This window comes from Aulonocara stuartgranti (genome assembly GCF_965226115.1).
Source record: "Aulonocara stuartgranti genome assembly, chromosome: 2".
NCBI classification, from domain to species: domain Eukaryota; kingdom Metazoa; phylum Chordata; class Actinopteri; order Cichliformes; family Cichlidae; genus Aulonocara; species Aulonocara stuartgranti.
In genome coordinates this window covers 7853596-7881331 of record NC_138940.1, presented here as the reverse complement: position 1 = coordinate 7881331, position 27736 = coordinate 7853596, and the positions used below count along the sequence as shown (strand labels likewise).

The following is a 27736-nucleotide window of genomic DNA, read 5'->3' as shown; positions in this document are numbered from 1 at the left end:
AGAACTTTGCAGTTTTCCTGGAAGTTTAGGTCCCTGAGAGTTTTCGATGATTACGCTGATGACACAGGTAGACACATATTAAAATTGGCTGGAGGTACAATGATTGAACATTTCCTTTTCAACTGCAAACAACGAACAGCTGCTAGGGTCAAATGCAGAGAAAAAGCATGTAAGCCTCCAAATTAGCAGCCACATCCACAGGCGTTTAATTACAAATCAATTATTCCCATGTTTCTATCAAAGAAGCAGATGTGCAACACAACTTTATGCACTCATCTTCCCCCCGTTTTTTGTTTTTTTTAAATTGCCTCTGCAGACTCAATGGAGTCATTGTAAGAAATAACAATAAAAAGTCACATTAAGTGTAAGCTGCCTTTTGTCACGAATGAAGTGTTTGTGGAATTAGAAGGCAATGTTTTGACTCACACCTCGCTCTGCTGTGTTTCTCCCCCTTCTTCCCTCTCTTCCTTTTTGTACGAGACCCAGTTATTATCTTTTACTGTTGTTTTCTGAACTTTACAAGGGGCCTTCTCAAGCTCGGGTCCTTTGATGGGGCTGTGAGGAGGGGTGTGGGGGACTTCACAGACAAAAAAAGTCAAGAGAGACAAGGAGTATGTTTAAAAGGAAGAATAATAGGCTTGTTATACAGCTGCCAAATAAAAATATTAAAGCCAGGCTATAAAGTGGAAGATGTTCATTAAAAAAAAAACTGGGTAAACTGAGATAGTTTGAAGAATTTCTCATCACAGAGCAAACAAAGGATTAAATCAAACTTCTGATGTATTTAATCATAAATAAATGGTAAATTGAGAGGCATATTCTGTAAAATCTCTAGATCTGTGATCTGAGAAGGTTTCGGAGGAACTCGAGGCATGTACTTATCCGGCACCACTGGAAGTTTCTTATATAAAATGGATTAGAAACAAATGTTTGCACTCATGTGGATATAATCAAGTCCGGGGCTCTGCGGCTGCCCTTTCAGCTGAGCTGTGCAAGGAGAGGAGAAAAAAAAAATCCAAACTCAAACTCACTCCTCTCTTGTTTCCAGGAACCGGCCACAAGGACTGAATGTCTCTGGGCGAGCTCAGTGCAGAGTGCTGCAGAGAAAAGGGGAAGCGGGTGGAGGTGAAGGGATAGGAAGGACGTTTCTTCTTCTTTTCGCTTTCTCTTTTTTTGGTTGCTGGCAGGAACCGTTAGCGACCCGATCTGCTTTCAATTACCGGTGGAGGATGATGTTAGCCCTCTTCCTGTCCGTTATGTCTTGCACATGCAAACTCCAAAACATCCTGGAGTCTCACCACTGTCCTCTCATCTCTCCTTCCCCTCTGTCCCTCCCCTCCTTTGCTCCATTTTTCTCCCTTCATCCACTAAGAACAAGTGATTCATCTTCATTGTAGCGGAGGGTAAAATGGCCACGGGGTCATTTCCACTCTTCCTCAGCCTGACCCTCATCTGCTGGTAATTCAGTGGTCAGAGAGTAGTTAAGGGATTGTTTCATGTGCATTTAAAAGGGACAATAAAATACACAGGAAGACCGCTGCTGCTGCTGCTCTCTTTGAGCTTTTCTCGCGATTCTGTTTAGTTTAGAGATTTTCATTCTCCTTTCGATGAAACAAAGATCGAATGAAACAAACCAGACTACTTCCTCTCATCATCTCATCCAGACTGTGTCATTATGAATGATGCCATAAATAAGTCAAGTATCTGAAGAGAAGGTCTCTTAATTTTTCCCAGACTACTCTTTGACATCCAGCTCCAGTTGAAAATGAACAAACAAAAGTCTTCATGCGTTTCTATGTCCACATGTGAGTACAAGCCCAGCCTCAGAGCTCTGTCCCTTTAGATTTAACCTGGCACTAACTGACACTTTCATAATAACAATCTGTTAAATGTCATGAAGTTGACATAGTGAGAATTTCAAAGGCATTGCTCATGACTTGAACGGAAGCGTGGCCCAACCGGAGGTTTAAGCTGATCGATCCCCAGAAACTCTTAAGATATGAAATTAATAAGTTTATATTCAGGAGCAATACATTAAAATCAAATTACTGACCACCTTTCAGAGCATTTCAAATCCTGCTATGTGGTACAGATCATCCTAGAAGTTTGTGCTCCGGTTTTTGTGAGTGAAATTCTTGTGTTAGGGTAGTTATTTGATTAGCACTAATTAGCAAGTATAGTGTCTATACGTCTATGGTTCAGCTGGCTGACTAAGCTTGCTAGCCTTAACTGATAACTGATAACAGCACTCCAGTCTCTCTTCTCATAAGGCGAGAAAGACCTAGAGTGCAGCTGCTCAAATGTTGAGGTTTTGAAATGCAGAGTTGGAAATCAATGTGTGACGTCACCACGATTACGTCTGTTATACAGTTTGTGGACAAGGAATAATCACGTCAGTGAGAGTGGTGATCATAGTGGAACATTTAGCAACTCAAGAACCAGATTTCTTTATGGCGTCAGCAGAGATATCTGTTTAATTTAGTTTTTACGGTGCCTGTGCTTCCTGTCTGTTGCATAGCAGACGTTGCACTCTCTGACGTTAGCTCGCTTTTTTTCCTTATTTCCTTCTTTTGGCTCTATAACTGGAAGAAAAACACTCAGAAGCTGTCACTATAACTGCAGCTTAACTTTCACTCCCATTAACAGTTGTTAGCCTATTTCCAAAGGTTAGGAACCATTTCAGGAACTAATGAACCCAGGAGTTAAATTTAGTCACTATGACATCATTTGATGTTCCTACTCTAACAATTTTACATCATGGACCTACGAGAATGATTGAGGGTGTTTTGACACCTGTAGGTCGTTTACTCCTGTCTGAATCAGTTGATGAGTTTGTAAACTTGTAGCTTTTCCTCATGATTTGGTTTCTTTCTGCACAGAAAAAAATCCAAAAGAACTCTGAGCAAACCAAAACGCGTCACTACAAACCATGTGAGCAGGTTCAGTCGGCTCATTGGCCAGATGTGTCTGGAGCGGAAGCAACAAAAGTAAATACAGGAAGAAAGTGCTGTGTTCTAGACTATTGGAGATCACAGAGGTTTTATATTCACAGCTAGTTGCTAGCCTGTACAGATTTTTGCACATCTATAGTACCTTTCCACATTCAGGATACAAAGCAAACGTGGCTACAGGAAGTTTTTTAGCTTAAACTTGTAATATATACCTGGTAGTTGGGTCGGACCGAGACTCTTTTGGAAGAGTTGATTACTGTGTTCACACCTGCACAAACGAACCAGCCCAAGGGAGAAAATGAACCAGATTTCAACTGAAATGGACTAAACCCTGCATGTGCGAAAACACCCTACCTTTGGAGTTTATGCCAAATGGCCAAATAAAAATTCCTGCTAGAACAGGAGCTTAGCTTTATAGTGCAATCTGGAAGCATCAGCTTCTACTAACTCCAAGATCAATATGAGGGTCATTTCTTATAGATGAGTGAATTTTTAAAAAGATATGTTTTTCACCTTTAAGAAGACAGACAGATGAGTCTAAATGAGCTTAAGTCATGAGAGAATGAATGGAAAAAACAAACAAACAGACTAGTTGTGTCAGTTAATGTACCTTGGGGACATCAATAGCAACCTCCCTCATGGCACTGGGCTTCACTACAGACATGGCCCACTGGAGGTCCTGCAGAGTGACTGTCACTGTCCCCATTAGCTGCTGGTCAGACGGTGGTTGATGGGAACCTCCCAGTGCTCGCCTCAGTGCGTGCAAACCTGCACAGAGAAGGTTTACATCAGCTACTGTAAATCTGTCACCGAATCAGAAGTGGAAAACAACTTCATGCTGAATAAAGAAAAAAAAAAAAAAAAAAAAGAACTGACTTGACACAGGTTTGACCTGAAGGGAAGCCTTTTTGTTTGACGTATAACAACTTTAAAAACAAAACGAAAAAAGAAGCTTTCCCTGAAAACATTCAGGCTGACATATTATAGAAAAGATGGATCATTTCAAATTCAAAAAGAGTTCTGGATCCACTGCCTAAAAAAGAAATGCTTGTGCCATTTTTCTTCAGTTTCATTCCAAACCCATATGCACCAAGTCCGTTTTTTTAACTCAAAACGTTCAGGCTTGTACTTGCTGTGATGATACACACCTAGTGAATGCAAATCTTAAAATGAACGCTAATTCCCCTTTTGACGGTGAAAATAATTGGGCCTGCAGAGAAAAGTAAGCAGGCAGAAGGGAAGGAGAGTGTAATTGAAGAGCTTAAGGTTTGAATGCCTTTAGTCTGCAACTGAATAAAAAGAAGATAAGAAAACAAACACTGATGTGTCAGTACCAAAAAATGAGCCTTTGTTTCGCTCTGCAAAAACAGTCAATGCAGAGTGATCTCACGAGGAAAACAGTCTGGGCCGAGTTAGCTTTTAAAAATTGTGAGGTGATGACTGACATAGAGCACATACTTCTGAAGAAAAGGTTAGAAAAAATTATTTATTTACTGGAAAGGTCATTAAACATGCCTGCTAACCATAGAAAGCCGCTCTGTCTTCTATTGTTGGATGCCGAGCAGCTGCGGTCAAGTGCCTTATTTAGAGGAGGCTAAGCAGCACTTGTAAAGGGAACTTAGTTTTCTTTTTCCTGCTTTTCCACAATCAGTTAACAACCACAGTTGTTATCTGTGTCACGGGGGAAATGAAGATTGATTAAGGATCTTGTTCTGAAGCACGTTCTCAACAAAGGATGTTCTTACACTTTTTGTTTAAACAGAATCTGTTGTTTACTTCAAAGGAGCCTGATGTACTGTACAGGTGAAATTAGAACTGTGCAAACATCGGCAGTGTTACTGCATGAATCGGATCAGTGCACAAGGATTCCAATTGGTCATGTACAGTTTTAAAAACCTTCCAATTTACTTAAAGTGTAAAAGATTTGCAAGTAGGTCTAGGGTCAATGCTGCTTGCCATCACTGCTAAAAATGTAAGGAGAAATGCAAAGAGTAAAGCAATGACAGCATGCGAAACGCCATGTGTGGATCAGCTTGCATCCAGCTGTGGAGATTTAACCCCTACAGGTGGGAGGACAGGTCTTCTCTGAGTTAATTACATGCTAAATGTGGCCAATGATTAGTAGTTACAAAACCAGCCCACAACCACGTTTCCAACCCCAGTGTTGGGTAACAGTATATTAAACACACAACCGTTCTCAATGCACATGTGCACATATCACACAAACACACTCTTGGCTTCCTCTTCTGAGCAACAGGGTTGGGGTGGAGGGGGTCTGGATAGGAGACGGAGTGGAGAGGGCTGTAGGGGAACGGACGTGGTCCAGGGCTTGGGGCCAGAGAGCAGACGAGAGGGGATTTACGATCAGACAAGAGTGCATCCTGTTTATATTTTCCAGGACCCGTCTGACTAGGCAAGGGACAGACAGACAGACAGACAGCGAGGGAGCGAGGGGAAGTAGAAGAAGAAGGAGAAATTCAATTATTGGAAACGCATTTGTCTTCGGCCGAGCTCAATGTGTTCCCCAGTCCCGGCTCCCTGGTGTATGATGCATTTTTCACGCCCCTTCAATCTTTATCCCCAAACACCCACCCTACTTCTTACTCTCAATCCCCAGAGCTCTAAACATCCCATCATTCCACCTGGCTGCTGCTTCAGCTCTTCATCTGCGATAATGCTTCGTCCCGGCGCTGCTTAGACTGCAGAAAAACATCTGGTTTGAGTGGAACAGACGAGGCAAGACAGGATAGGATGTGGAAGGAAGCTGGGGCGAGGAGGGAGATGAGGAGCACCAGCCACAACACCATATGCACTAACCCCAAACCAAAGCTGCCTGCCCTGCAAAGGCAGTGGGGCCTCAGCCTCTATAAATGCTGAGAAGGTGATGGAAGAGGGCCAAAAACAGGATTAACTGCTGGGTTCAGATCTTCTTTGAGCTTAGAATGACCACGGAGATAGAATGATTTTGGACTTATAACTCTATAAAAAGTTGATTATTCGTATTTTACACAGATCAGAATAAATAAACCTATATATAATGGGTAAATATAATAAGCCGCTTCTTCAGTGCATCTCTCATTCTGAAGATGAACTCCAACTCCACCAACTTGGACTGCTGCTGCTGATCACAGTCTTTGCTCTGCTCTGCAGCCTTGTGGCACATTAACCAGCTCCCTGGTTGGGGTGGCTCTCAAGCTCAGAGTTAATCTGTGAAGTTGGAACATGTACAGCTCCAGGATGAGAGACTCAATCAGGAAGAAGCCAACTGTCAACAAGGACCACCACAATAGCAACCTGGCCAGTGATACAGCCAGAAGGTAAAACACAAGACGGAAAAAAGCCAAGGGTGGTTGGCTAGGAGCAAATGAAGTTTGAAAATAAGAGTCAGGAGACTGTTCAGATGTTCTCTCAGATGGATTAAAAATAAAATAAATAAGGAATCACCAAATATACTTGGACAGCCTCTTAAATATACCCGGGCAGCTTGCCCGAGCACAGAAAATGTGTCAGAAGCAATGTAAAGTAACATAAAAAAATAATACACTTATGTTAAAACAAAGGCAAAAAGCAACAACTATGCAAAATCACATTAAAAATACTTGAAGAAATGCCTTCATACTTCACTTTCTGCAAGGTCATTAACATCAGATTTTTCTGCATATTTCTGTGAAGCTTTTGTCACCACGTTTCAATCCTCTGTCCAGCAGCTAAAGTGAAACGCTCATCATCTGCAATAAGCTTTGACAGACAGCTAATGTTAAAGCTTCCAGTTAGTGGTGTGGCTGCATACAAGCACTGAAAAGAAAAGAAAAAAAATAACATAGCTGACATATGTTTAATAAATGTTTCATCAAAAATCATTCGAAACTGTCTGGATTAAATGTAACACTCTGCCAGAGGCAACGAAAGGCTTTGCAGAGAATCGTCTGGCCGAAGGGAAAACAGAGTTCAGAAGGCGCAGAGCTTCAAATGCAGCCTGGAAGCCCAGAGGGCGGCGGAAACTTGATTCAACAATTTGACTTTAACATTTTGCTTTAGGGATTCTCTTGGCTGACTTCAAGCACACATTTGGTTTAGTTATGAAAACATCCGATGGGAGGAGAAGAGGGGAAAAAAAGAAGAAGCAACACAACACAATTTAATCTGAACCTTCTGTGGACTCATTTCCCTATTCCTTTCTTTCCTTTTTTTCCTTGCACTCCTGTTTTCCAGAATGCTTCACATTCACTAAGGGTCCACAGGGAATTGAAAGAAAAGGGGGCCTCCTAAATGTACAAGAATGCACATTTGCAAAACATCACACCAGGGCCTAAAGTAGGTATGGAAGTGAGAGAAGACCTCATTTCCCAGAGCTGGCATTGGGAAAAAAACAGAGGAGAGCGATTATTTGGGTTTTTTCCCCTTCCCAGGGGCACAATCTTAATTGCATCCGTCCAAAACAGACCTTGCCCCAAATCAAGGCCTTCTTTTCAGGGGTCACATCCTTTGATGGTCACACCAAACTGATCTGTCAACAACAGAATCAAACATCTGAATACCAAACATTACTTGGAGACACTTTAACATGTGAAGTGGCCAGAAAAAACATCAAGATAAGATATGCATTAGATTATTTTGGAGCTAACACTAAGTTACAACAGCCAACAAGTAATAAAAAAAATCAAAAACTTCTATTAAACAGTAGGATGCAGAGAATGTAGTGAAGTTAAGCAGTTTATGTGCGTCTATATATTGAGACAACCAGAAATCTGAAACACTGTCCTAATACTATAATAGTATTTCCAATCGCAAAGGGTGAAAGAGCAGCTAGTTTATGACGAATCTGTTTCTGCAAAATTGAAGGCAATTAAAGTATCATAAAGATTTATGCCATCCCATGAATATTGCAAAGGTCATTTTAATGATAGCTCAATTCTACTAGCAGAAAAGCAGGCAAAGCCACTTTATGGGTCACCTTTGAGGGACAGAGTCTTTGACTGTGCAGAGTCGAGGACTATGGGTAGCCAGGACTACGTAGTCAATACAGACACGTCAGCATGCAGTCTTAAAAAAACAGCAGTAAAAGAGATGACGTTAAGCATAGTTAGACTACTTCTTAAGTGAAAAGTTGGCTTGACGAAGACAGAAAGTGTCAGCCGAGTTCAACACAAAGACGTGTGAAAAAAAAAACTCATCGGAAGCTTAGAAGCACAGAGAGCAGCTACGGTGGAAAGTTTACACTGCTTTTAACACTCGAGGGGAGTGTTTAAAACAAGCACAAGGATAAATAAAAGTAGCAATGCTAATTGTTCCACATATTTTTGATACTGCCACCTGGTGATCGTGCACAGCCACAGCATGTAAATGACTGTCTGCAAAGACTTGTGCAGCACCCTTGATGTTCATGAACAACCTCTGTCAACTTCTAAAAACCTTGAAAACCCCAAAGTTTCTACTTTGAACATTTGAGCAGGTTTTCAATACAAGCTTTTTGTTCATGCAACTACAAGTCCACTCAATACAATGTTCGAAACTTTCCCTCGACATTCAGAGAGGAAGAAACACAAGAGTTATGTGGGTAGAGGTTAAACATTCCAGCATGGAAGATTAAAAAAGGGAAACCTGACACAGAGAGAGCATCAGGGAGAGCAGATCATCACCAACAACAGAAGTGTACTCGCATATCAACACTGCATTCGACATTTCAACACAGAATAATCAGAGCTATGTTTTTGTGTTACGGTGCATTGTGTGCTGCTGCACTGAAAACCAATGAGGTTGACCTGAAGCTCACCAGCAAGGCCGGCCTCGAATGATTGCAAAATACTTTGAGCATTACACCATCACAAAAAACCACAGGAACGTTTTCATTACTCGCCGGGGCTTCCGGAGCACTCTATGCACCTGTATTTACAATACCCAACATCTGTTCCCGGAACTGAAACACAGCAATAATATGTGCTCTTGAAGTACACACACAAACACACAGACACACACACACACATCACTGTCACTGGGAAAAGGTATGTGTCGGGTTTTAGGAGCACAAGCAGCACATTTCCGGATTTTATAAACAGGGGCCTCAAATAAACCTCCCATGCTGATCCGACTGATATTTATGTGACCTGTACTGAAATCCCTGAAGTGTCTTTAAAAGGACAGATGACTTGGGAAAGGCACTTTATAAGGCAATGCTGCCGCTGTAAACATCAGTGAGCATTTAGCACTGTTTGGCCCATTTAGTCTTCCACGGCAAAATTTATGTCAAACACACAAAACTCTGCTGGTTTTTGCTGCCGTTTTTCTTCCTCGTTTCTACAGAGCGGAGTAACCTCTAGTCCCCATTTCCTGTGTCTCATGGCCAGGAAGATCAATGGTTTGGGTTTAAAAACGCTCAAGTGCTGAATATTTAGGTTTAGGGGATTTTCACTAAGCGTGTTGGCCAAATCACTTTGCACATTTCCCGTGTAAATCATTTAGGCCATTTAGTTGCTAAAGTTTGAGTTGTTAAATATCGAGCCTGATCTTTGCCGTCAAATAGCAGGCTAACCAAAAAGCTTTCAGCTGACACAGTGGTGCATTTTGTGTTTATTATTCCATATAATCAATTTTACTGGCCCTTTTTGCTCCAGCAGGCTTCCCCTGTTTAGAGAGGCTTGTAAACAGTGGGTCCGGATGTGGCACAAACCAAACAAGCATGCACCGGCATACACACGTTCAAATAGACGTGCACACTCACACACGCAATTTGCACTGTTTAGACTGTGGAAATGAGTCATCTGCCAGCACCGGGATCAGTTGAACACCAACAGGACGACAGAGAGACGCCCGGAGTCTGTGAGGCTCCGCGAGACCACATGGCAGCTTCCAATACCACGCAGAACACCTAGGGGGATTCATTATGAAAAAGCTGTTTTGCATAATCTCTGGTGGGCTGGAAACACGGTCAAAGTAACATTTAGGGAAATATGAACACTAGAACTCAGCGCATTTGTGGTTATACTGGAGGAAGCTTTTGTCAGGGATCTTGTAACAAAACATAAGAAAGCATCCTACACTGTAAAGACACGCAACCCTATTTGACCGTTGCTCCTTCTTTTATTCTATATACAATTTATGCATATTGCTAATTAATTAAATGTGCAGGTTCTGCCAGCTAAGGTTTATTCTTACATAAATTTATAAAAATTTTATAATTTTGGCCTAAAACCTGCAATTCCTTGAGGCTAACCAGGAAAGCAAGTCAGTCCCCATGCACTCCCATATTTATATGCTCAAATTTAAAACTGAAATAAAAGATGTTTACAATCTGGTACAATACCCTTTTGTTTTTTTCCTCTAAAACTACTTTCTCCCTTCATAATAACTGAAATACGACTGATGGATACTGACAATCAGCAGTTTTTTGGCACATTTTTCAGAGGAACTATCTGAGAAAATATGACTTGCAGCCAAGTTAAACGTAAAACAAGTAAAAAAAAAGCATTTTCAATCCAATTGTGTTTGTATGGCACCAAACCACAACAACAGCCACCTGAAGGAACTTAGTACTGTGAGGTAAAGACTCTACAATAACAGAGACAAAATCCTAAAAATCAAGACAACCTCCCCACAAGTGAGCACTTGGCAACAGTGGGAAGGAAAAACTCTTTTAACAGGAAGAATCCCCCAGCAGAACCAGGATCAGGAAGGGGCAGCCATCTGCAGCGACCAGGTGGGGCTGAGGGGAGGGAGACGGGGCAGGATATGCACTCTTACATTTGGTGAGTAAAAGTTTTACTTTATTGTGTCTATTAAGGTCTAGCAGGCTACCAAACTTGCTAGCTACAAAATGAGGCTCCAAAAAGAGAATTCACAAACTAGTGCACAATCTCAGATGGGCTGCACTGAGCTTTTATACAGAGAGGACATATTTAATGTGATAAACTAGGAAACATGAGCCATCAAATTTATCTTGGACATAGGAGACCTACACCCAGATCCCTTTTTTTCTCCAATTTTAACATTTATTTTAATTCAATTTGATCTATTGTGAAATAGAAATATAAAAAGTGAATCTGTCTGTACAAGCAACCAGTCAAAATGTTGACTCATCAGCTCTTAATAGTTAATTTTGGGTGTGTCACATGCTCTATTATAATACATTTGGATAATGGAAGCTTCATTTAAATGTCTTTAAAAATGCATATTAGTTGTGAAAATGGATGTTTTGCATGTGTTTTAAAGCAAATCTTTTCTATTATAGAACTTCAACTACACTCAGCTCAAACATGGAACTGCTCCTGCAGCTAACAAGAAACAAATCTGGGACTTGTGTAATGTCTCCATCTAAGTTAACCTGTCCTGCAAGAATGTGCATGCTGACACATGTCTGACATGAAGTCACAGTCAGAATGATGTGATGAGGAGCGACAGATGCAACAGAAAAGCTGTCAGAAAAATGCTCATACACAGAGTTATAGGCGTGCAGCATGGACATTTTTCTGCTGTGACTAACTCAGTCCAGCAGATCTTCTTAATGTGTACATGAATCTGTCAACATCAATGAAACTATGATGAAGGCCACGTTGTCAACAGGGAGAGAACCGCGGACAGAAAAAAGTTTGATTCAGAAATCCCAAATTTAAAAGAGGAGGGAAAGGAGATAATTAGTTTAAAGGATTGCGAGTCGTTTGGCTAATGAACTTGCAAATTCTAACTCGGGGATTCTCACTTCGGAAGATTAGAGAAAAAAATATATCCTCAGATGTAAATTTGGACAAGAACTCAACAAAACATTTAAGAAGGAACCATTCAGCTATTTTCACCCTGCAGATAAAAATCAGATCTTTGTATCTAAACAGAGCTCAGTCTGGTTACGCTCCATGCTGACTCCACATGAACTGGCAGCTACGCTTGACTGTACCTGCACAGCTATACAGCATTTGACCATGAGAGGTCCTCATTCACAGTTGCTACAGTTAAGAGGTTTCATTTAGGGTTTTCAAGGGGTTTGATATTTTTTGTTACTGGCAATGAGAGGATGGTGAAATGTAATCAAGTACTTAGTTTTGAAATGTTCAGCTTTAATTCTACTTCTTCTGACTTTCACTTTTTTAGAGGGACTTCTGTCCCCCTAAACAGTGTGCAAACAGTACATGAATGTCAAATTCTATTACTGTAAAGGGAGCATGAATTCTAACTGTAGAAAATGAAGACTATTTTAACAATAATGCATGTCAGTCTTAGCCCACGTGAACACTTCACGAGGCTTTCAGTCAGGCAATAGCTTGCTTAGACATTCATTTATTTTTCACCCATTTGTGTCTTAAATGACAGACAACCGATGATGAATGATGACAACCTCTTACCTTAATTTAAAGTTTGTGCAAAGTAAAATCAGAGATTGGCTTCTTAGCACATTATACATTCAGTAAAGAAGAGCTCCAAACTGACAACTCCCTGAAAACAGCATAAAACTGATAAAAAAAAAATATTGCATATCTATAGAGTTAATTAAACAGGATGCCATCCAGATTGCCTGTTTAGTGCATGTAGGCTGATGTAAGAACAATCAGAAACAGGAGAAATTCTTTCCCCAACAAGTTACATTTTATGTACTTTTACTTCAGCGGCATCTTTCTGCGATGTTTTAAACTTTTTTATTACCCAGAGTTGAACTGTTTTAAATCAGACCTTTCTCAAAAATAGTTCAGTATTTTCTTTTGCAATTAAAGAATAAATATGTGTGTACAGCAGTCAGAGAAGCATCATGATGCCTTCTCAATACTTTGATGCATTCTTGTTTTTTCACCCCCAGGTTTAAAAATGCTTCTTTCATTAAGTTTAACCTGAATTCCATTGGTCAGTGCCCGTGATGTAAAGCACAGTTTTTCTTCATAATTTGTGCATTCGGTGGAAGCTTAAAAAGGGATTTCAGGTGACCTAAGTGAATCGCACTTTAATACATCTGGCATGAGCGTGCTCATGCATTACAATGCTTTAAAAACTGGCAGATCCGTGATCGACTGTAATTAAGTGCTCATTATATAACACATCTGTCGTCAAGAAGTTTCTGGGGCTCAGTATAATTCAGAGTGGACAAACAACAATTTCCCTAATGACATCAAGATTTCCATGCATTCTTATCCACACACAAAAGAATCAAACACACACACACAAACCCTTTGACTTTCCTAACATATGAACAGCTCATGTAAATAGTCTTTCATTAAAGAGACTGGAATTATTTAAAAGGCAGGATAATGTGCATGTGTTTGTGACTGCATCCATTATAGAAGCCACAAGTCCGTACGCGTGGATGCTTTAATGCAGCTGTGCAAGGTGGATCTTTCGCGTGACCAGAGTATATTGGGCTCGCCATGATATATGTTCCCTCAATTTTATTTTTCAGGAAGCGGTACATCAGAGTGTATGCTTCCTCAGCAGCTCATTGTTACCTGAGCAGCACGAGGAAACAACTGCAGTTCCGATTTGATGTGTTTTTATGCCTCTTTTGTTCCTTTCGGTACAAAGCAAAATAGGAAAAAACAGATATCAGCTTGCGAGTTCATGTGTCTATGTTTTCTATGGCTTTATGTGTCTATTTATATGTATCCAAGCAATTTATAGGGATAACGGTAATGTGGTTTGGATTTTTACTGAAAATAATCTGCAACTTGCAAATAAACTGTACAACTGATTAATGTATAAATACTTGTAAATTTGAAATAAAATTTTTAGATGGGGGCAATCACAAAACAAGATTGCGGTGCATACAGCAGACAGTTTTGCCTTCATTTATACATATGAAATAGGAATCTGGGCATTATCACATAAAAAAGGTATATGCAACTCTGTTCAAAGAAAAGCGAAACTATCTTAGATCTGGTCACCTTTTTTTGCTCATTAAAAGTCCTGTTCTGACATTCTGTGATTCAACTCACAGTGAAGTCACTTGGTAGTTAAATTTGATGAATGGGGTGTGTGTAAGATTTCAGTGGTGTGAACTGGCATAAAATGCCACGCTGGCACCAGCCACAGTGGAGGTCAGTTGCACCAAATAATCCCCCCACAGAGATCTCAGGATGTTACAGTAGAAGTCATGTTCCAGTAAACGTCTGCTTCAGTTAGTTTGACACATAAATCTCAAAGTTAAATTTGCAAGTGGACAGAATAGTTAACACGCAGAGGAATCTAAAAATAGAAATTGCACTGAAAGCAGTCCAGAGATGCACAAGGAGACAACCTTAAAAGGGAGTAGGGCTGCCATGATTAGTCGACTAGTCACGATTACGTTGCCTATTAAAATTGTCGACGACTAATTTAATAGTCGACGCCTCGTTTGAAGCTTTGTAAGATCCCAAAAGACGCAGGAATAAGTAGTAGGATTTAAGAGTGTAATAACGGACTGAAACAGAAGATGGCAGCACTGCATGTACAAGGATGCCAGCTGCCGTTAAACCCCGAAGAAGAAGAAGCAGCGTCCGGTATCGTAGCTGTGTCCAAATTCAGGAACCGTGCGGTCCTGCTCAGTTTCCAACAATGGGGCAGCTAGTTAGTTTTCATGTTACTCTTATTATTCTTTCTGGGTCACAAAATAAACGTTTAACATATTTTCAGGTGAGAATGTAACTGTGTAAACTTCAAATATCTGCTTGGTTTATCAAGACACCACATATTTTCAAAAGCGCTCCGACGTTTTCAGAGACGTCTGTTACCCACTAGCTCGATAGCTAGCCGGGGTTCAAGGCTCAGTAGAGCCGGTGAGAACACCGGACTCCTGGCAAATCGTTTTCAAACCCACCAGTCTTTCGCTACTCAGGTTAAACATGATATATAAGTCACTTACATAACTTAAAATGTTATTGTTTGGCTTTTTTCAGTATTTTATTTGTTCCTGATTAAATTGGTTTGGCTGAGATTAAAGTTATAGTTTTTACACAGCTGGATAAATGTCAAGCAGACAGCTGATTATCAGAAGTGTGAGATACTCTATACTCCTAGGGTTGCCAACCGTCCCTTAAAATACGGAATCGTCCCGTATTTCGAAACAAAAGTACACGTCCCGTATTGAGCTAATAAGGGACGCACTTTGTCCCGTAATACAGTGAGAATCAAAAGTAGTCTATAACTTTTAATGGAATTAACGCTTTGTTTGAAAACATAATTCCCAGCCCCTCTCCTGCTTTGTGACCAATGAGCTGACAGCACACTTACGAGTATGACAATTCAGATTACCACTCATCTCATTGGTCGAGGAAAGGTCGCTTACGGAGAAAATACCGGAAGACAACAAATGACCACAACAAGAAGCATGGCCAACAGGGAAACAAACGCAGACACTGCGGTGCAAGTCTCGGACGACAGTAAACCTAAAGCTGGGCAGACACTGTGCAATTTTTTTCAGTCACGTTATTCAGCTCCTGCTCAAACTGCACGATTGACTCGCAGTTGGTAGGTCACGATGCAGGTCTCACACTATACCGCCCGATGCTCTGATGCGACCTGAGTGCTCACACTGTGCCTCCATAAAATGAAGGTTATAACAGAAATTCTGTCGCTCTCTCTCTCTCCGTCTTACACTCACACAGACACACACACCACCACCATCAACTTTGCTAAATTGCTAATGAAAAACATTGATCGGGCAGCTGTGACTGAGCAGCAATGTAAATCCAACTATTTTCACGGTTGTTGTGGTCGTGATAATTTTGTGATGCCACATCGAAAAGGCTCGGATGAGCTTTCCAAAGTTCTACAAGTTGTGCCTCCATCGCTTGTGTCCAGATCACAGGCTGCACAGCCGTGCTGCTCCATCTTTTACACCAACGTTTACGTGTTTGCGCGCGAGCAGTGTGAGCGGCTGTGGTGAGACCCTCACGAGCGATTGATGATCGGGAGCTGGTCGTGAGGTGTTAATCACTTCTCGTTACCCCACGTATACTACACGATGCACGATGAAGGCCAAAATCGGTCCGATCACTCAAAAAATCGGCTCAAAATGGGCCTAAAACTGCACAGTGTAAGCCCAGCGTTAGAGCAGCAATGTTTGTTCCCCTCAGAGAAAGGGAAGAATGGGCAAAGGAAAACACCTGGCTGGAAAAAGTTAATATGGGCATGTGCAGTGAATATCAGCGCTATGTGGCCAGAAGTGTGATAATATAATTTATTTTGTGTAATAAACAACTGCAAGAATAGATGATTACAACAAATAGATGACTAATACATAAAAGTAATACATAGATGAATAATGATGATGAGTTAAGATGCGTAATCATGGGAGCAAGTGGGTTTACAAACAGGAGCAGCTGATTAGCATTAGAAAAGCTGAAATAATACCTCAACTGAAGCCAATTGTACTAAATGCACTAAATGTGCACTGTTACAAGAATATTTTTCTTTCTATTGTTTTCTATTATTTTAAGTTAAGCAGGACAGAGTTCTTTTAAAGAAAGATTTACTTATATTCTCAAAAGTTAAGCATGACAGGCTTCTGTTTAAGAAAGAGACCTGTTTTATCGTGTTAATGTTGTCATTTTGAGCTAAAAATAAATGGCTAAATGATCATTTGTTTCACATGTGTTCATATCACAAAGAATACACATCTACTTAAATCAAATTCAAAAATGGTAAATGGTAAATGGCCTGTATTTATATAGCGCTTTACTAGTCCCTAAGGACCCCAAAGCGCTTTACATATCCAGTCATCCACCCATTCACACACACATTCACACACTGGTGATGGCAAGCTACATTGTAACCACAGCCACCCTGGGGCGCACTGACAGAGGCGAGGCTGCCGGACACTGGCGCCACCGGGCCCTCTGACCACCACCAAATTCAAGTCAAATGGTTAAAAAAATAATTTCACACACAAAAAAAGAGCTAGAAAATTCACCACACTGGGAAGGGTGAAGACAATTGGGTCGCCCGGCCCTGGCCACGAGGTGTCCCTTATTTATTTTTCAGGGAGTTGGCAACCCTATATACTCCTGTCCTGTTATATTTTAGATAGCAAGGAGCAGACGGCTGCGCTTATTAAACTCCACCAAGACAATCTGCTAATTTCATTACAATTTAATAAACTATCATCTTGTCTTTATTTTTAGTTAGCACATACCTTAAACAGTTAAAGCTGTAAGCTAATGATAGTTATATAAGAGCAGATGCATGCTGGTGCAATAAGCTGTAGGTTTTACATCCAATGGACGCATGATCTGATTAGTCGACTCATGGAAAAAATAATCGGTGACTAGTTGACTATCAAAATAATCGTTTGTGGCAGCCCTAAAGGGGAGATTAGCCAAACTTAAATCGGGTAAGGTTCTTGCTCTTTTTCATGACTACAGTAAGGTGATTGTTTTTTAGTGCACCATAGAGCACTTTGGATTTTACTAGATAAACTGCCACTACTTCCTTTCAGTTACAGTTGCATTACAATCCCGGAAAACGTGTTATACAGTAAAATCCTCCCCTAACAGAAAGGTGTATCATGGGAAATTATATTGGAGTTATCACACAAAATGGGAAAGGACCACTGTGACCAAATCACATGCCGGAGTCATGCCATGCTCCTATTTGCTGCATTGACAGCCAGTTAAAAGATGGCATGAATGAGATAAATCTATGATGGTGTTAAATCTAGACTGATATTTATCAGTTTGAACTTTAGACTCAGCCCCAAATTTCCGGTGAATGTCTGAGAGCGCTTTAGCTATAGATGCCTCGTACTCTAACCAAGCATCTGTAACTGAATTTATATTTTATCTCAAGCGGTAAAATGAAAGAAAGAAGTCATGAGTGCATTAAGAGTTCTCCTGTGGCTTTTTTGTTGCAAGGGCTTTTATCGGTCTTGTGATTTTGGTTTGGAGATTTTGGGGAAACTAGCGGTGTCGAGCGGGGTTGGGGAGGTTGTTGTCTCCCTCGGGGGCATGTGGGGGTTTCTCAGAAAACGCTGCCAGTCACGTCTGGCCCTCTGCGGACAGTAAATTACGCTCATTGCCGGAATGCTTCCACACAGCAGCCCAACTCCCTCCGTAGCTGGAAAGGCAATACGCCACATACCCCGGCGGTGGGACCACCCAGGAGGCATATGGGGTCACATACACACACTTCCACAGAAAAACAAATAAGCATGTGCTCAAACAATCACATATACCCCCACAATCAAGGACATGCAGGGCAGATACACATGTATATAAGCCAGTGTGTTTGTCCTCAGGGATATGAGGTGGGATGGTTTGTGGTGCTAGGGGTGAGGGGGCACAGGAATTTCACAACAAGTGGTGGTTTTTGTGGTATTTGGATCCCAGTGAGAGAAACCGCTGAAACTCCCAACTTCCTCTCTGGCAAATATCAAAGGATGCTTGACCTGTGTGTTCAAAGGAGCTGTGGGCATGTCAGGCACTCCAAGAAAATGTCTCAAAAATTGGTAAAAATAATTTAGATGGAAATAATTCACAAGTTATTGTGGTCTGGGCGACATTTTACAAGGAAAACAAAGGTCAAGCGAGAGAGGGAAAAACAACATGAGGCCTAGAATGCACCTAGAGCTCAATAACAAACTGTCAATCACTATTGTTTGTTGGTCAGATACCTCAGCCCACGGGGCAAACTAAACTACAAAAAGATGGAGAGCAATTCTGGGCCGGTTGCCATATGCAACTGTGTTTTGTTTTCCTAAATTATGTTGTTTTCATGAAGTGCAAAGAGGAAATCAATGCAAAGAGAAGCACTGGTGTTTCTTAACAGCTGCTTTGAGTGGCCATAGATGTCCTTGGTTTCCGTGACATTATGAGCAACAGTTTACATGACTATCAAAAGCTACAGCTACAAATCTGGGAATGATATTTCAAATCAGAGTCTAACGCTTGAAAATATCCAGCTTTTTTTTGGCCTGACAGATATCAGTAGATATGTAAATAAAGGCGTAGCCACACCAATAATCCAAAATGTTTTTGCGTGCTATTAGGTTCTTACAACTTGGAAACAAACATTTCAACTCTCTAAAAGAGAGCAAAGCAGTGTTTACTTGCCCGCTTCTTTGCCAACAGCTGCGAGATCTGCTCCTACGTAACCGTGAGCGGCGTCTGCCAGCTGCGTCAGCTCCTCCTCGGTGGCGCTGCATGGCACGCATTTCAGCTGCTTCTGCAAAATATCTGCCCGCTCTGCAGCACCAGGAACTCCGACCTGCCGTCACGAAATCAACACAGAACAGCGATTTGTATACCACATTTTTTGTACTCTGTCCACGTACTCAGAGCCTCAGAAGAAAGTTGCGCAATTAAGTAGCAATTCTTCACAAACAGCGTGACGTTGATTGGAAACACACTGCAGTCTCTCTGATAGTATGTACCTCCAGCTCTTTGTCAAAGCGTCCCGGCCTGCGCAGAGCAGGATCAATGGCTTGGGGTCGGTTTGTGGCCCCAAGGACCAGCAGCTGACCTGAGTGACCCTCCTACAAAGAGAAGAAAGTTGGATCAGCTAATTCTGAGATAACAACATAGTAATTTCATAGTAAGACCTGCTCAGCAAATGTTAATTGATGAACTAAAAGTCATTTAAAGCTTGACTCACACAGTTGGTATGTATATTCTGTTGTTCAAGTGATCTGGTTAACTGTGATGTGTTTGACAATCAATTTTTTGTGTGTTTTTTATATTCTGTATGAGAAGAGATGGCAATTTAAAGTAGCCCTTTTGCATTTCTCATTTTATGTCGTATATAAACTATTACAATTCTGAATGTTCACACCAAACATGACTAAAGTTTCAAATCATAAAGTCAGCCTATGTAAAAATAACCATTATAAACCAAAAAGGCCAGAGTGATCTAAATGCCTCAGTTTCAGAGTATTTTGTTTATTTACTACTGAGATCCAATATCTTTCATTATTGAGACCAGGCCATGATGGCACCCACACTAACAGTAAATCAGATCACATAAACCTGTTGAGATATCTCAGGCAACCAGCTCTAGCTGTGAGCACAGAGACTCCACCCACCTGTTGTTCAAATCTCCCATTGATGCACTCAAACAGAAGAAAGTTACCTTAAAAGGAGCAAGAAGGAAGCTAAAACTGATCCCTTTCATACAGTGGATGAACTCTGGGGCCACAACAAGGTACAGAATAAGAAAAAAAGTTTTTAAAAAAAACCTCGAATCATACAGAGCAACTGTAGGAGACTCACAATTTAAAATTATAGCGCATGGAATATAAATAATGCAAATAAAATGTTTCTGTTAAATACATTCACACAAAGGGGTAGTTTTCAATAATGCAGTAAAGTTTCGTTGTTTAATCTGCCCAGGTGCACGGCAGCTTGTGGCACCCACACTCTTAGATTAGGTCAAATTTAGTGGTCATCAGTTCAAGTTTAAGTCCACTTGTCAAACTCAGCCCGCTGGCTTTTAGTATTTCATATGTCGAGGACATTTTTCAAAGCTTGAGAGATTTTCTGACCCCAGCCTGATGCTAAACCTGGCTCACTTCTGCGTTTCCTGGGGTGGTTTGCCTGCAAGATGGGAAAAACTTTTTCCACCTTTTAACACTGGAGACAGAGTTGAAACACAAATAAATTACAGTGCAAGGAAGAATGCCGTGGAGCAGGAAGTGCTTTCTCCACATTCCACAAACCAATCAGCAATGATGACCTTGGTTTGGAAAACAGACAGGAGCTGGGAGCAAGAAGGGAGTTGGTGTATCTGTGCAGTATCACCAATCCACACCGCGGCCTTCTCTGCCTGGGGACGGGAAGATTTAGTTTGCTGATAAAGTTACGGCAAATTGTCAGCTCATGGCAGCCTTGGGTGATTTCTTTCCCAGACTCCCACTGGGGGTGTGTGGGGGAATCATCCTTTTTCTCATCAGGCACTAACACAGAGCTCAGAGGACAAATGGCACCCGAGAGATGCAACCCATAGTGTCTGAAGGGCGTCCAGCACGCAGAGATGGTTTCTGCATGACAATCTGTATTTGCAATGAGGGCATATTAGGATGGAGCCACGTTTGGCTGCGGAAAGACAAAGTATAAAGACATGTGTCTACTGAACAAGCAGTTACTGCTCAGTTTAATCCCAGCCTTCTAGCAATAATCATGCTAATGTAAAACAGACTGTTGTATTCATGTATAAAGAGAAGAAATGTGAGCATCCTTTATGTGCTGCAGGCTGGCAAAATTCAGAGAAGATGACTCAGTGAGGTTCCAAAAAACTCAAACTTAAAAAAAACCTTAACAGCATATAAGGTTATGCTCAAAAGAGCTGCCTTTAGTTTAATGCGGAAAACATTATTGCCATAGTAGAGTACAATTACTCGGATACTTACTGAACCAATCCCATCCATCAGAGTCAGAAGAGAGGCAACAACTCGTTTCTCCACCTCATTCTGAGCTCCCTCTCGCTTTGGGCACAAAGCATCCAGCTCGTCAATGAAGATGATCGCAGGCTGCCTATCAAACCAAGTCAAATGTGAGAAGCACATTGATTTATTGAAACATGTGAAAACGTAAATGGAAATACTGCGCAGAGGGCAAAATATTGACTCTTTAGGCAATTTTTTGACATAGAAGTCATTATTTGATGTGTCCATCTTTATTCTTCATCATGGTCAAGCTTTCTCGTATTTTCTTTAATGTGTCTTTAGAAATGGTTCTGCAGGCTACCTGAAGAAACTTCAAAGCTCTTCTTTGGATGTCGCTTCCTTTTTCATCCAATCTGTATCAAGATGATCCCACACTGCTTCAGTGATATTTAGGTGCATATTTAGTCCATGACTGTTCCACTGTGTTTTTTCTATCCAGGTAAGTTTTTACAGCATAGGCAGTGTGTTTGGGATCACTGTCGTATTCAAAAATGAAGCTAATGCTAATCAGAAGCTTCTCAGATGGTGTTGTACAGTGGCTCAAAATCTGACAGTACTTTTCTGTTTTCATAATTCCATCAATTTTGACAGGATCTCCAACATCACTGGCTGAACTGCAGCTCTGAACCATGACAGAATCTGCACCACGTTTTACACATGACCATACTTCTCTCCTAACCTCGTCTCTACACACTGACAATGACTTGAACCAAAACTGTGAAATTTGGATTTATCACTCCATAAGACCTGGTGCCAATCTTGTGCAGTTAGGCACGCTTCGGTCTTCATTTCATGTTTCCCTTCCTCTTTTTAAAACAGACAGGAAGATGGCGACATCATCCCACTGAGACCATTTCTGATGAAGCCTTGCAGACTAGAAGGTGGATCAAATGAAGGATTAGATGTCCTTTGTGAGGTCTTTGCTGGATTTTGCTTTTCATTTTTAAACTATGTCCCAGTATGAATGATAAATATGATAGTTCCACATCAACTGTGAGAGACCTCTGCACGTTTATGAATATAATAATGTAATTTAACATAAAAAAGAGAATTTAGAGATTTGCATACACAGAACTAAAAGTGACATACTATCTTTATGAGTATAGGCAGCTCAGCGAAAACTTACCTCTGAGACGCTTCTGTGAATATTTGTCTCAGTCTTGCTTCTGTTTCACCGTAAAATCTGCAAAGAAATGAGACAACACGCTTCTTTAATTCAGTGAATAAACTTTCCTCATTTAATCTGTGGCTTTGGATCATGTGTAAGGTGGTGAGTAAAATCTTGCTGTCATGGAAACAAAGTAAATTTTCCCCAAAATAATCTGCTGGGATAGAAATATGGTGCCATGAAGTTTTCAGGCTATATGACCATACTTGCTCATGATTTCTGGGCCATTTATCACCGTCATGTGGGCTCCAACTTCACTGGCTATGGCTCGTCCAATCATAGTTTTTCCTGTCCCCGGGGGACCATACAGAAGAACTCCTCTTGGAGGTGGGATCCCTGTGGTAGACAACCGCTTAAAATTAGAGATCTGACATTTAATGAGAGTCAGTAAATCTAACTGTAACACCTCACATCATAATGACATCACTGGGGGTTAGTTTACAGCATGGTATAATCTAACATACCATATTTGGAAAACAGCTCAGGATGTTTCAGTGGAAGTTCGATGGTCTCTTTGATGACATCCAGCTGACTACTGAGTCCACCAATCATGCTATACGTGACCTTTGACCCCTTAGCTTCTGCATCTGGATCTGTTTGGCCTACTCTGCTTTTAAATCTAACTTTAGTGGAGCATGACAGGCAGTAGAAGGTGTCAGTACTCAAAGCACCAGCAGGAGGTGCTGATGAGCTTTTCTCTGCCTGCTCTAAGATGAGTGAGCTCTCCGGACTCACAGCAGTGTCTACTAAACCTGCTGAAGGATTCAGGGAGTTGTGGGAAGGAGCTACAGGCTGCGAGGAAAGGGAAAGAGGCTGGGCTTGTCGGCATGGAGTGCTGGCTGCAGGACCGAGCTCTCTAGGTGTGTCTGTTGTTGCATCGTGGTTGTCATCAACAGACAGCATGCTGAGCTGCAGGGAGAGTTCAGCTGATGTGGAGTCCAGCACAGAATTCATCACAGAGGACTCTTCAGTTTCAGGACTCGCTCCCAGGAGAGGAGCTGGTCTCTGGAGGGTGACGCCATCCTCCCCTTTTATGGTTTCAACCCGAAGGCTGCAAGAGCGGCCAAAATAACTCAAGGAAACGACGTTCCCAGGCAGAACAATGTTCCCAGCTGATATAAGAGAGACAAATACATAGTAGTTATTCTAATAAAGGAAATCATCTGCTTGATTATATTAAATTAAAGTACAAGCCATAGAATCTAAAGTGCATGGATATTTTATTTTATTTTACTGTACAGCAGAGAGGGAAACGAGGCTTGTGCATTTTCTGCAAAATATTAATAGCTTATAGTATAGTAGCTTATCCGCCATAACACATAATACTCTTTTTAGTGTATATACTATACAGTAAAAAGACAGAAAAATGCAAAGTCAGGTGTGTAAGAAGTACACACTTTCTACTGAAAGGTCTCAAATATTTCAGATACAAGATGAGGTGATGAAGATGAGGCAAAAGGACATACCCAGAGATCTCAGGAAGAAATCCTTGAATTCATCTGTTTCTAGTGTTTCATCTTTTGACCTGAAAAAAAGTTTCAGGTGGTTGATAACTAACTGGAAACATTATTCTCTCAACTTCTCAGTGATTACTGACATTTGAACTGCAGTTGCATCTTGTTTCCAACAGATGGGGGCCTCGGCCTTCTGCTGGAAAGAAGGCCGAGGCTTCTATCTATCTATCTATATATATATATATATATATATATATATATATATATATATATATAGATAGATAGATAGATAGATAGAAGCCTCGGCCTTCTGCTGGAAAGAAGGCCGAGGCTTCTATCTATCTATCTATCTATCTATATATCTATATATATATATATCTATATATATATATATATATATATATATATATATATATATATATATATATGTATTCACCACAGTAGAATTAAAAGAACAACAACAAAAATAAACATAACTTTCATTAATGTACATTATATTGTAGGACTCATTAGACTGGATTTATGTTGCTGGATGTACTTAAACTGGCAGCTGTGTGTACAGTTACTGTAGTTTAGCAACATTTTGAGTATAGAGCAAACTGGAATGATAAATATATGTATACAGACTTTTTCCTTTTTTTTTTTTTTAAATAAAAGCAAGGTAAACCTTACCTGTTAGAGAGAACCACCTCTTCAGCCTGAAGCAAGGGACCTGTTATTGGGTGAAGCATCAACTCATCCCCTGTCTTTACTCTCAGGTTGTTCTGAGCACACTTCTGCAGGCCAACTTTTCCACCTGGAAAGGAGGCGACTGGCCAGGCCAAGCATACCTGAAAGTATCACAAAGGGTGTCAGAGGAGAGGAGAGGAGAGGAGAGGAGAGGAGAGGAGAGAAGAGAAGAACCTCCTGTTGTCCTGTGGTACTCGTCAGCAGCACGGGCCTCCCGATGCATGCGCTGGCTGATTTCATTGAGTTGAGGCTGAGTTGGGCTAAAGTTGATCTGCAGCTTTTGGGTGTTTTGTCATCAGCTGTGAAGCAAATTAAATAAAAATAAAAATAAAAATAAATAATTCAAGAAAAGCTTTTAGAAATGATGGAACTGCTGCATATGTTCCCAAAGCAAAAAATAATAGCATTACGTTTCAACTCATGGTTCTTACATAACTTGAATGTACTAAACTTCTTTTTGTGTTCAGCAGGAATTTTTTTCATGAGCCTAAACAAGACAAACCACTTTCCCAAATTTCATACATGAACTAGATTACCTCAGTGAAAGGTAACTAAATAAAAAGCATTTGATTGCTGGGTGGTGCTGACACTGTATTAAAGTGGGTTTGACCTGAAACACTGTTTACCTGATTTGACGATGCACTAGTTTGTTACTGGTAGGGATTTTTGGTAACAGTGTTTTCATAATTTCATGATGACTTTCAGCTCTAAAAGACAGATTTGTACTTTCCAGGTTGTTTCTCCTCGCTAATAGCCAAGCTTAAGGTTTTTTTCATGGCTTAATTTTTTGTGCAGATGAAAGATTCAGAGTAAAAACCAGATGTTACAACAGTGTTTTAGTTTAGATTCAAAAACATGTCAACAAATAAATGAAAAACAGAGAACTAAAAAAAAAAGAGAGATAAGATCATGGCAAGTTTCTCCTACATCTGTAAACCCACCCACTCACTCAAAAAGCACAATGCATGCATAAAGTGCACTGTCTGGTGTTACCTGCATTTAGCAGTGCAATGACTGCAGAGCAGATGTGTAAAGTTTTGTTTCTCTACGTAATCAATGCTGGCAAAAGTATTTTGTTATGTAACACAGATATGAGGAGTTGAACTGATATAAGCCTACAAGCCCACCTGACACGTTGATTAGAGAATAAAAATGTGTTAGTAGCACAAAGCACGAGGTGCTCTGTATTATAATATAAACTCTGAGGGAGTCAACCATCTGCCATGATCGATTGGGAGATGAGAAGAAAGACATGACAAAACAGAAGATTATAGGCACAGTCAACAAACAAAAATAAAAGTAAATGGCATAAAACAGTGCCATAAAAATACATAAAGGGGGAAAAAGTGAGAGATAGATGGGAGTGGAGGAGTTCTCAGTGTATCTGTCCTACAGTAGACTGAGTCTATAGCAGTATAACTAAGGGATTGTTATGAGTCATCAAATACAGCGCTCATTATAAGCTTTATCAAATCTTCAAAATAGAAAGAGCCCAGTAATAATTATAGTGTGTTAGACTTAAGAACAAGTTCCAAGCTACCAGGGTTTCTGTGAAAAAGTTTTAGCAGCTATACCCCAAAAAGTTGACTCTGTTTATCTGGGCGTAGCGTTTTCAGTGGGAGAAGCGTTCAGAAAAACAGTGCATACTGGAGGTCATGCCCCAAAGAACCAACAGAACCACATCATCCGCTAAAAACAGAAGTGCTGTTCTGAGTTTCCCAAAGTGGATGCCCTCCTCAGCCTAGCCATGCCTTAAATTCCTGTCCATGAAAACAGGATTGGAGACACGTGGCAAACCAGGCAGAGTCACACCCACTGAAAATGTGCTTGAGTTTGTGTCAAGGATAAGGACACGCCTCTCATTTTGGTTACAGAAGGACCCAATTGCCCATAACAGAAGGTCTTGGACCCCATCCTCCTGCAGTACATCAGGTGCCTCTAGGCACCTAATGTACATAAGCCTTCTCTAAGTCTAGAAAGTGCACACAGAGTGCTGGTCAAGGCATTGCTCCTCCTGAATTTGAGGTTCAGCAATTTGCTGGAGCCTCCTTTCCCGCTGACTGGAATAAACTTCCCAGCAGCAGAGAAATTTCAGCACACTCTTACCTCACGCAGAAAGAAGGAAGAGACAAAACGAGGTAAGTGATTAGAAAAATGCAGGATTTGGGATAAGAGGTTAAGTAAGAACTATGTTTTTATTAGATTTGTTAAAGCAGCTGGACTGTTCTGGAGGGTGTTGGGAAATGAATGACCAGTGAATATAAAGAAAAAGAGAGAGAAAAAGAGCCACAAATGCAAATCTAAACAATGCAAACAAGTTCACAAACAAATGCTGCAAACAAATGAAAAGAATAAAGGCACAAAGCTCAGAAAACGACTCTGGAGAAAAACAAATGGACCAGCAGCATCAGTGAGTACTGGTCCTGTGAGTGCAGCAAGCGCCATGCTGGGACTTCCATCTTCATAGTACAGGTAGCTTCGTTTGCACGGGGGTTATACCTGATTTATATATAATACAGCCTGTTAAATGTTTAGACTCATGTCTCGTCTTCTTACCTTTTTCAATGAAGTCGATGACAGTGAAAGAGTTGCAGTTCAAACTTTTGCAGCTTCCTCCGTCGGTGCGAGATGTTTGCAGGCTTGAAGAGTCATTTAGGCCCTCTTTCAATGAGAAGGAGCTATCTCCTTCACTCGCTTTTTTTGTTTTGCTTTTATTTTTCTTTGAAGACATGATAATTGCAAAAAGCTTCTCCACGTGAAAGCAGAAACATGTGTAAACATCAAGCGGTGTCGTAAACTTCCTGGTTAGCGTTTAGTCCCGCCTTCGTTTACCGTAAATCCACATATATACGAGCGCTTCCTGGCAGTTGGCAGCAGCATTTTGTATTTGTTTAATTCTAAAACACTTGTGTGTGGTATTTAAAATATATATGTATATAACATATTACAAAAATAAAAATAATACCTGAAAAATATTAACCTCTCGTAGAAAACGTTTCTATAAGATTGTAGAGGTCGAGAGAATGCAATGCGAAATTTCGCTGGAAAATTCTTTACTTTTACGTATTTGATTTTACAAGCTAGTAGAATCACAAAATGAAAGAAATAAAAT

General features: G+C 40.7%; 1 protein-coding gene across 3 annotated transcripts in view; it reads right to left on the bottom strand.

Annotated features, from left to right (window-relative positions):
• afg2a (AFG2 AAA ATPase homolog A) overlaps positions 1 to 27461 on the bottom strand; it is a 114988-nt gene extending 87527 nt beyond the window's left edge. For all 3 annotated transcript variants that reach the window (XM_082509740.1, XM_082509741.1, XM_082509742.1), the window contains exons 1-11: positions 27181 to 27461; positions 24799 to 24923; positions 24568 to 24725; positions 23908 to 23966; positions 22906 to 23553; positions 22648 to 22777; positions 22400 to 22456; positions 21238 to 21361; positions 19267 to 19368; positions 18947 to 19100; positions 3562 to 3719 (exon numbers count right to left, since the gene is read on the bottom strand). In XM_082509740.1, coding sequence (XP_082365866.1) covers positions 3562 to 3719; positions 18947 to 19100; positions 19267 to 19368; positions 21238 to 21361; positions 22400 to 22456; positions 22648 to 22777; positions 22906 to 23553; positions 23908 to 23966; positions 24568 to 24725; positions 24799 to 24923; positions 27181 to 27355 — 1890 coding nt within the window. In that variant the 5' untranslated portion in view covers positions 27356 to 27461. The remainder of the gene's footprint in view (positions 1 to 3561; positions 3720 to 18946; positions 19101 to 19266; positions 19369 to 21237; positions 21362 to 22399; positions 22457 to 22647; positions 22778 to 22905; positions 23554 to 23907; positions 23967 to 24567; positions 24726 to 24798; positions 24924 to 27180) is intronic.
• Between the last annotated feature and the right edge of the window lie 275 nt (positions 27462 to 27736).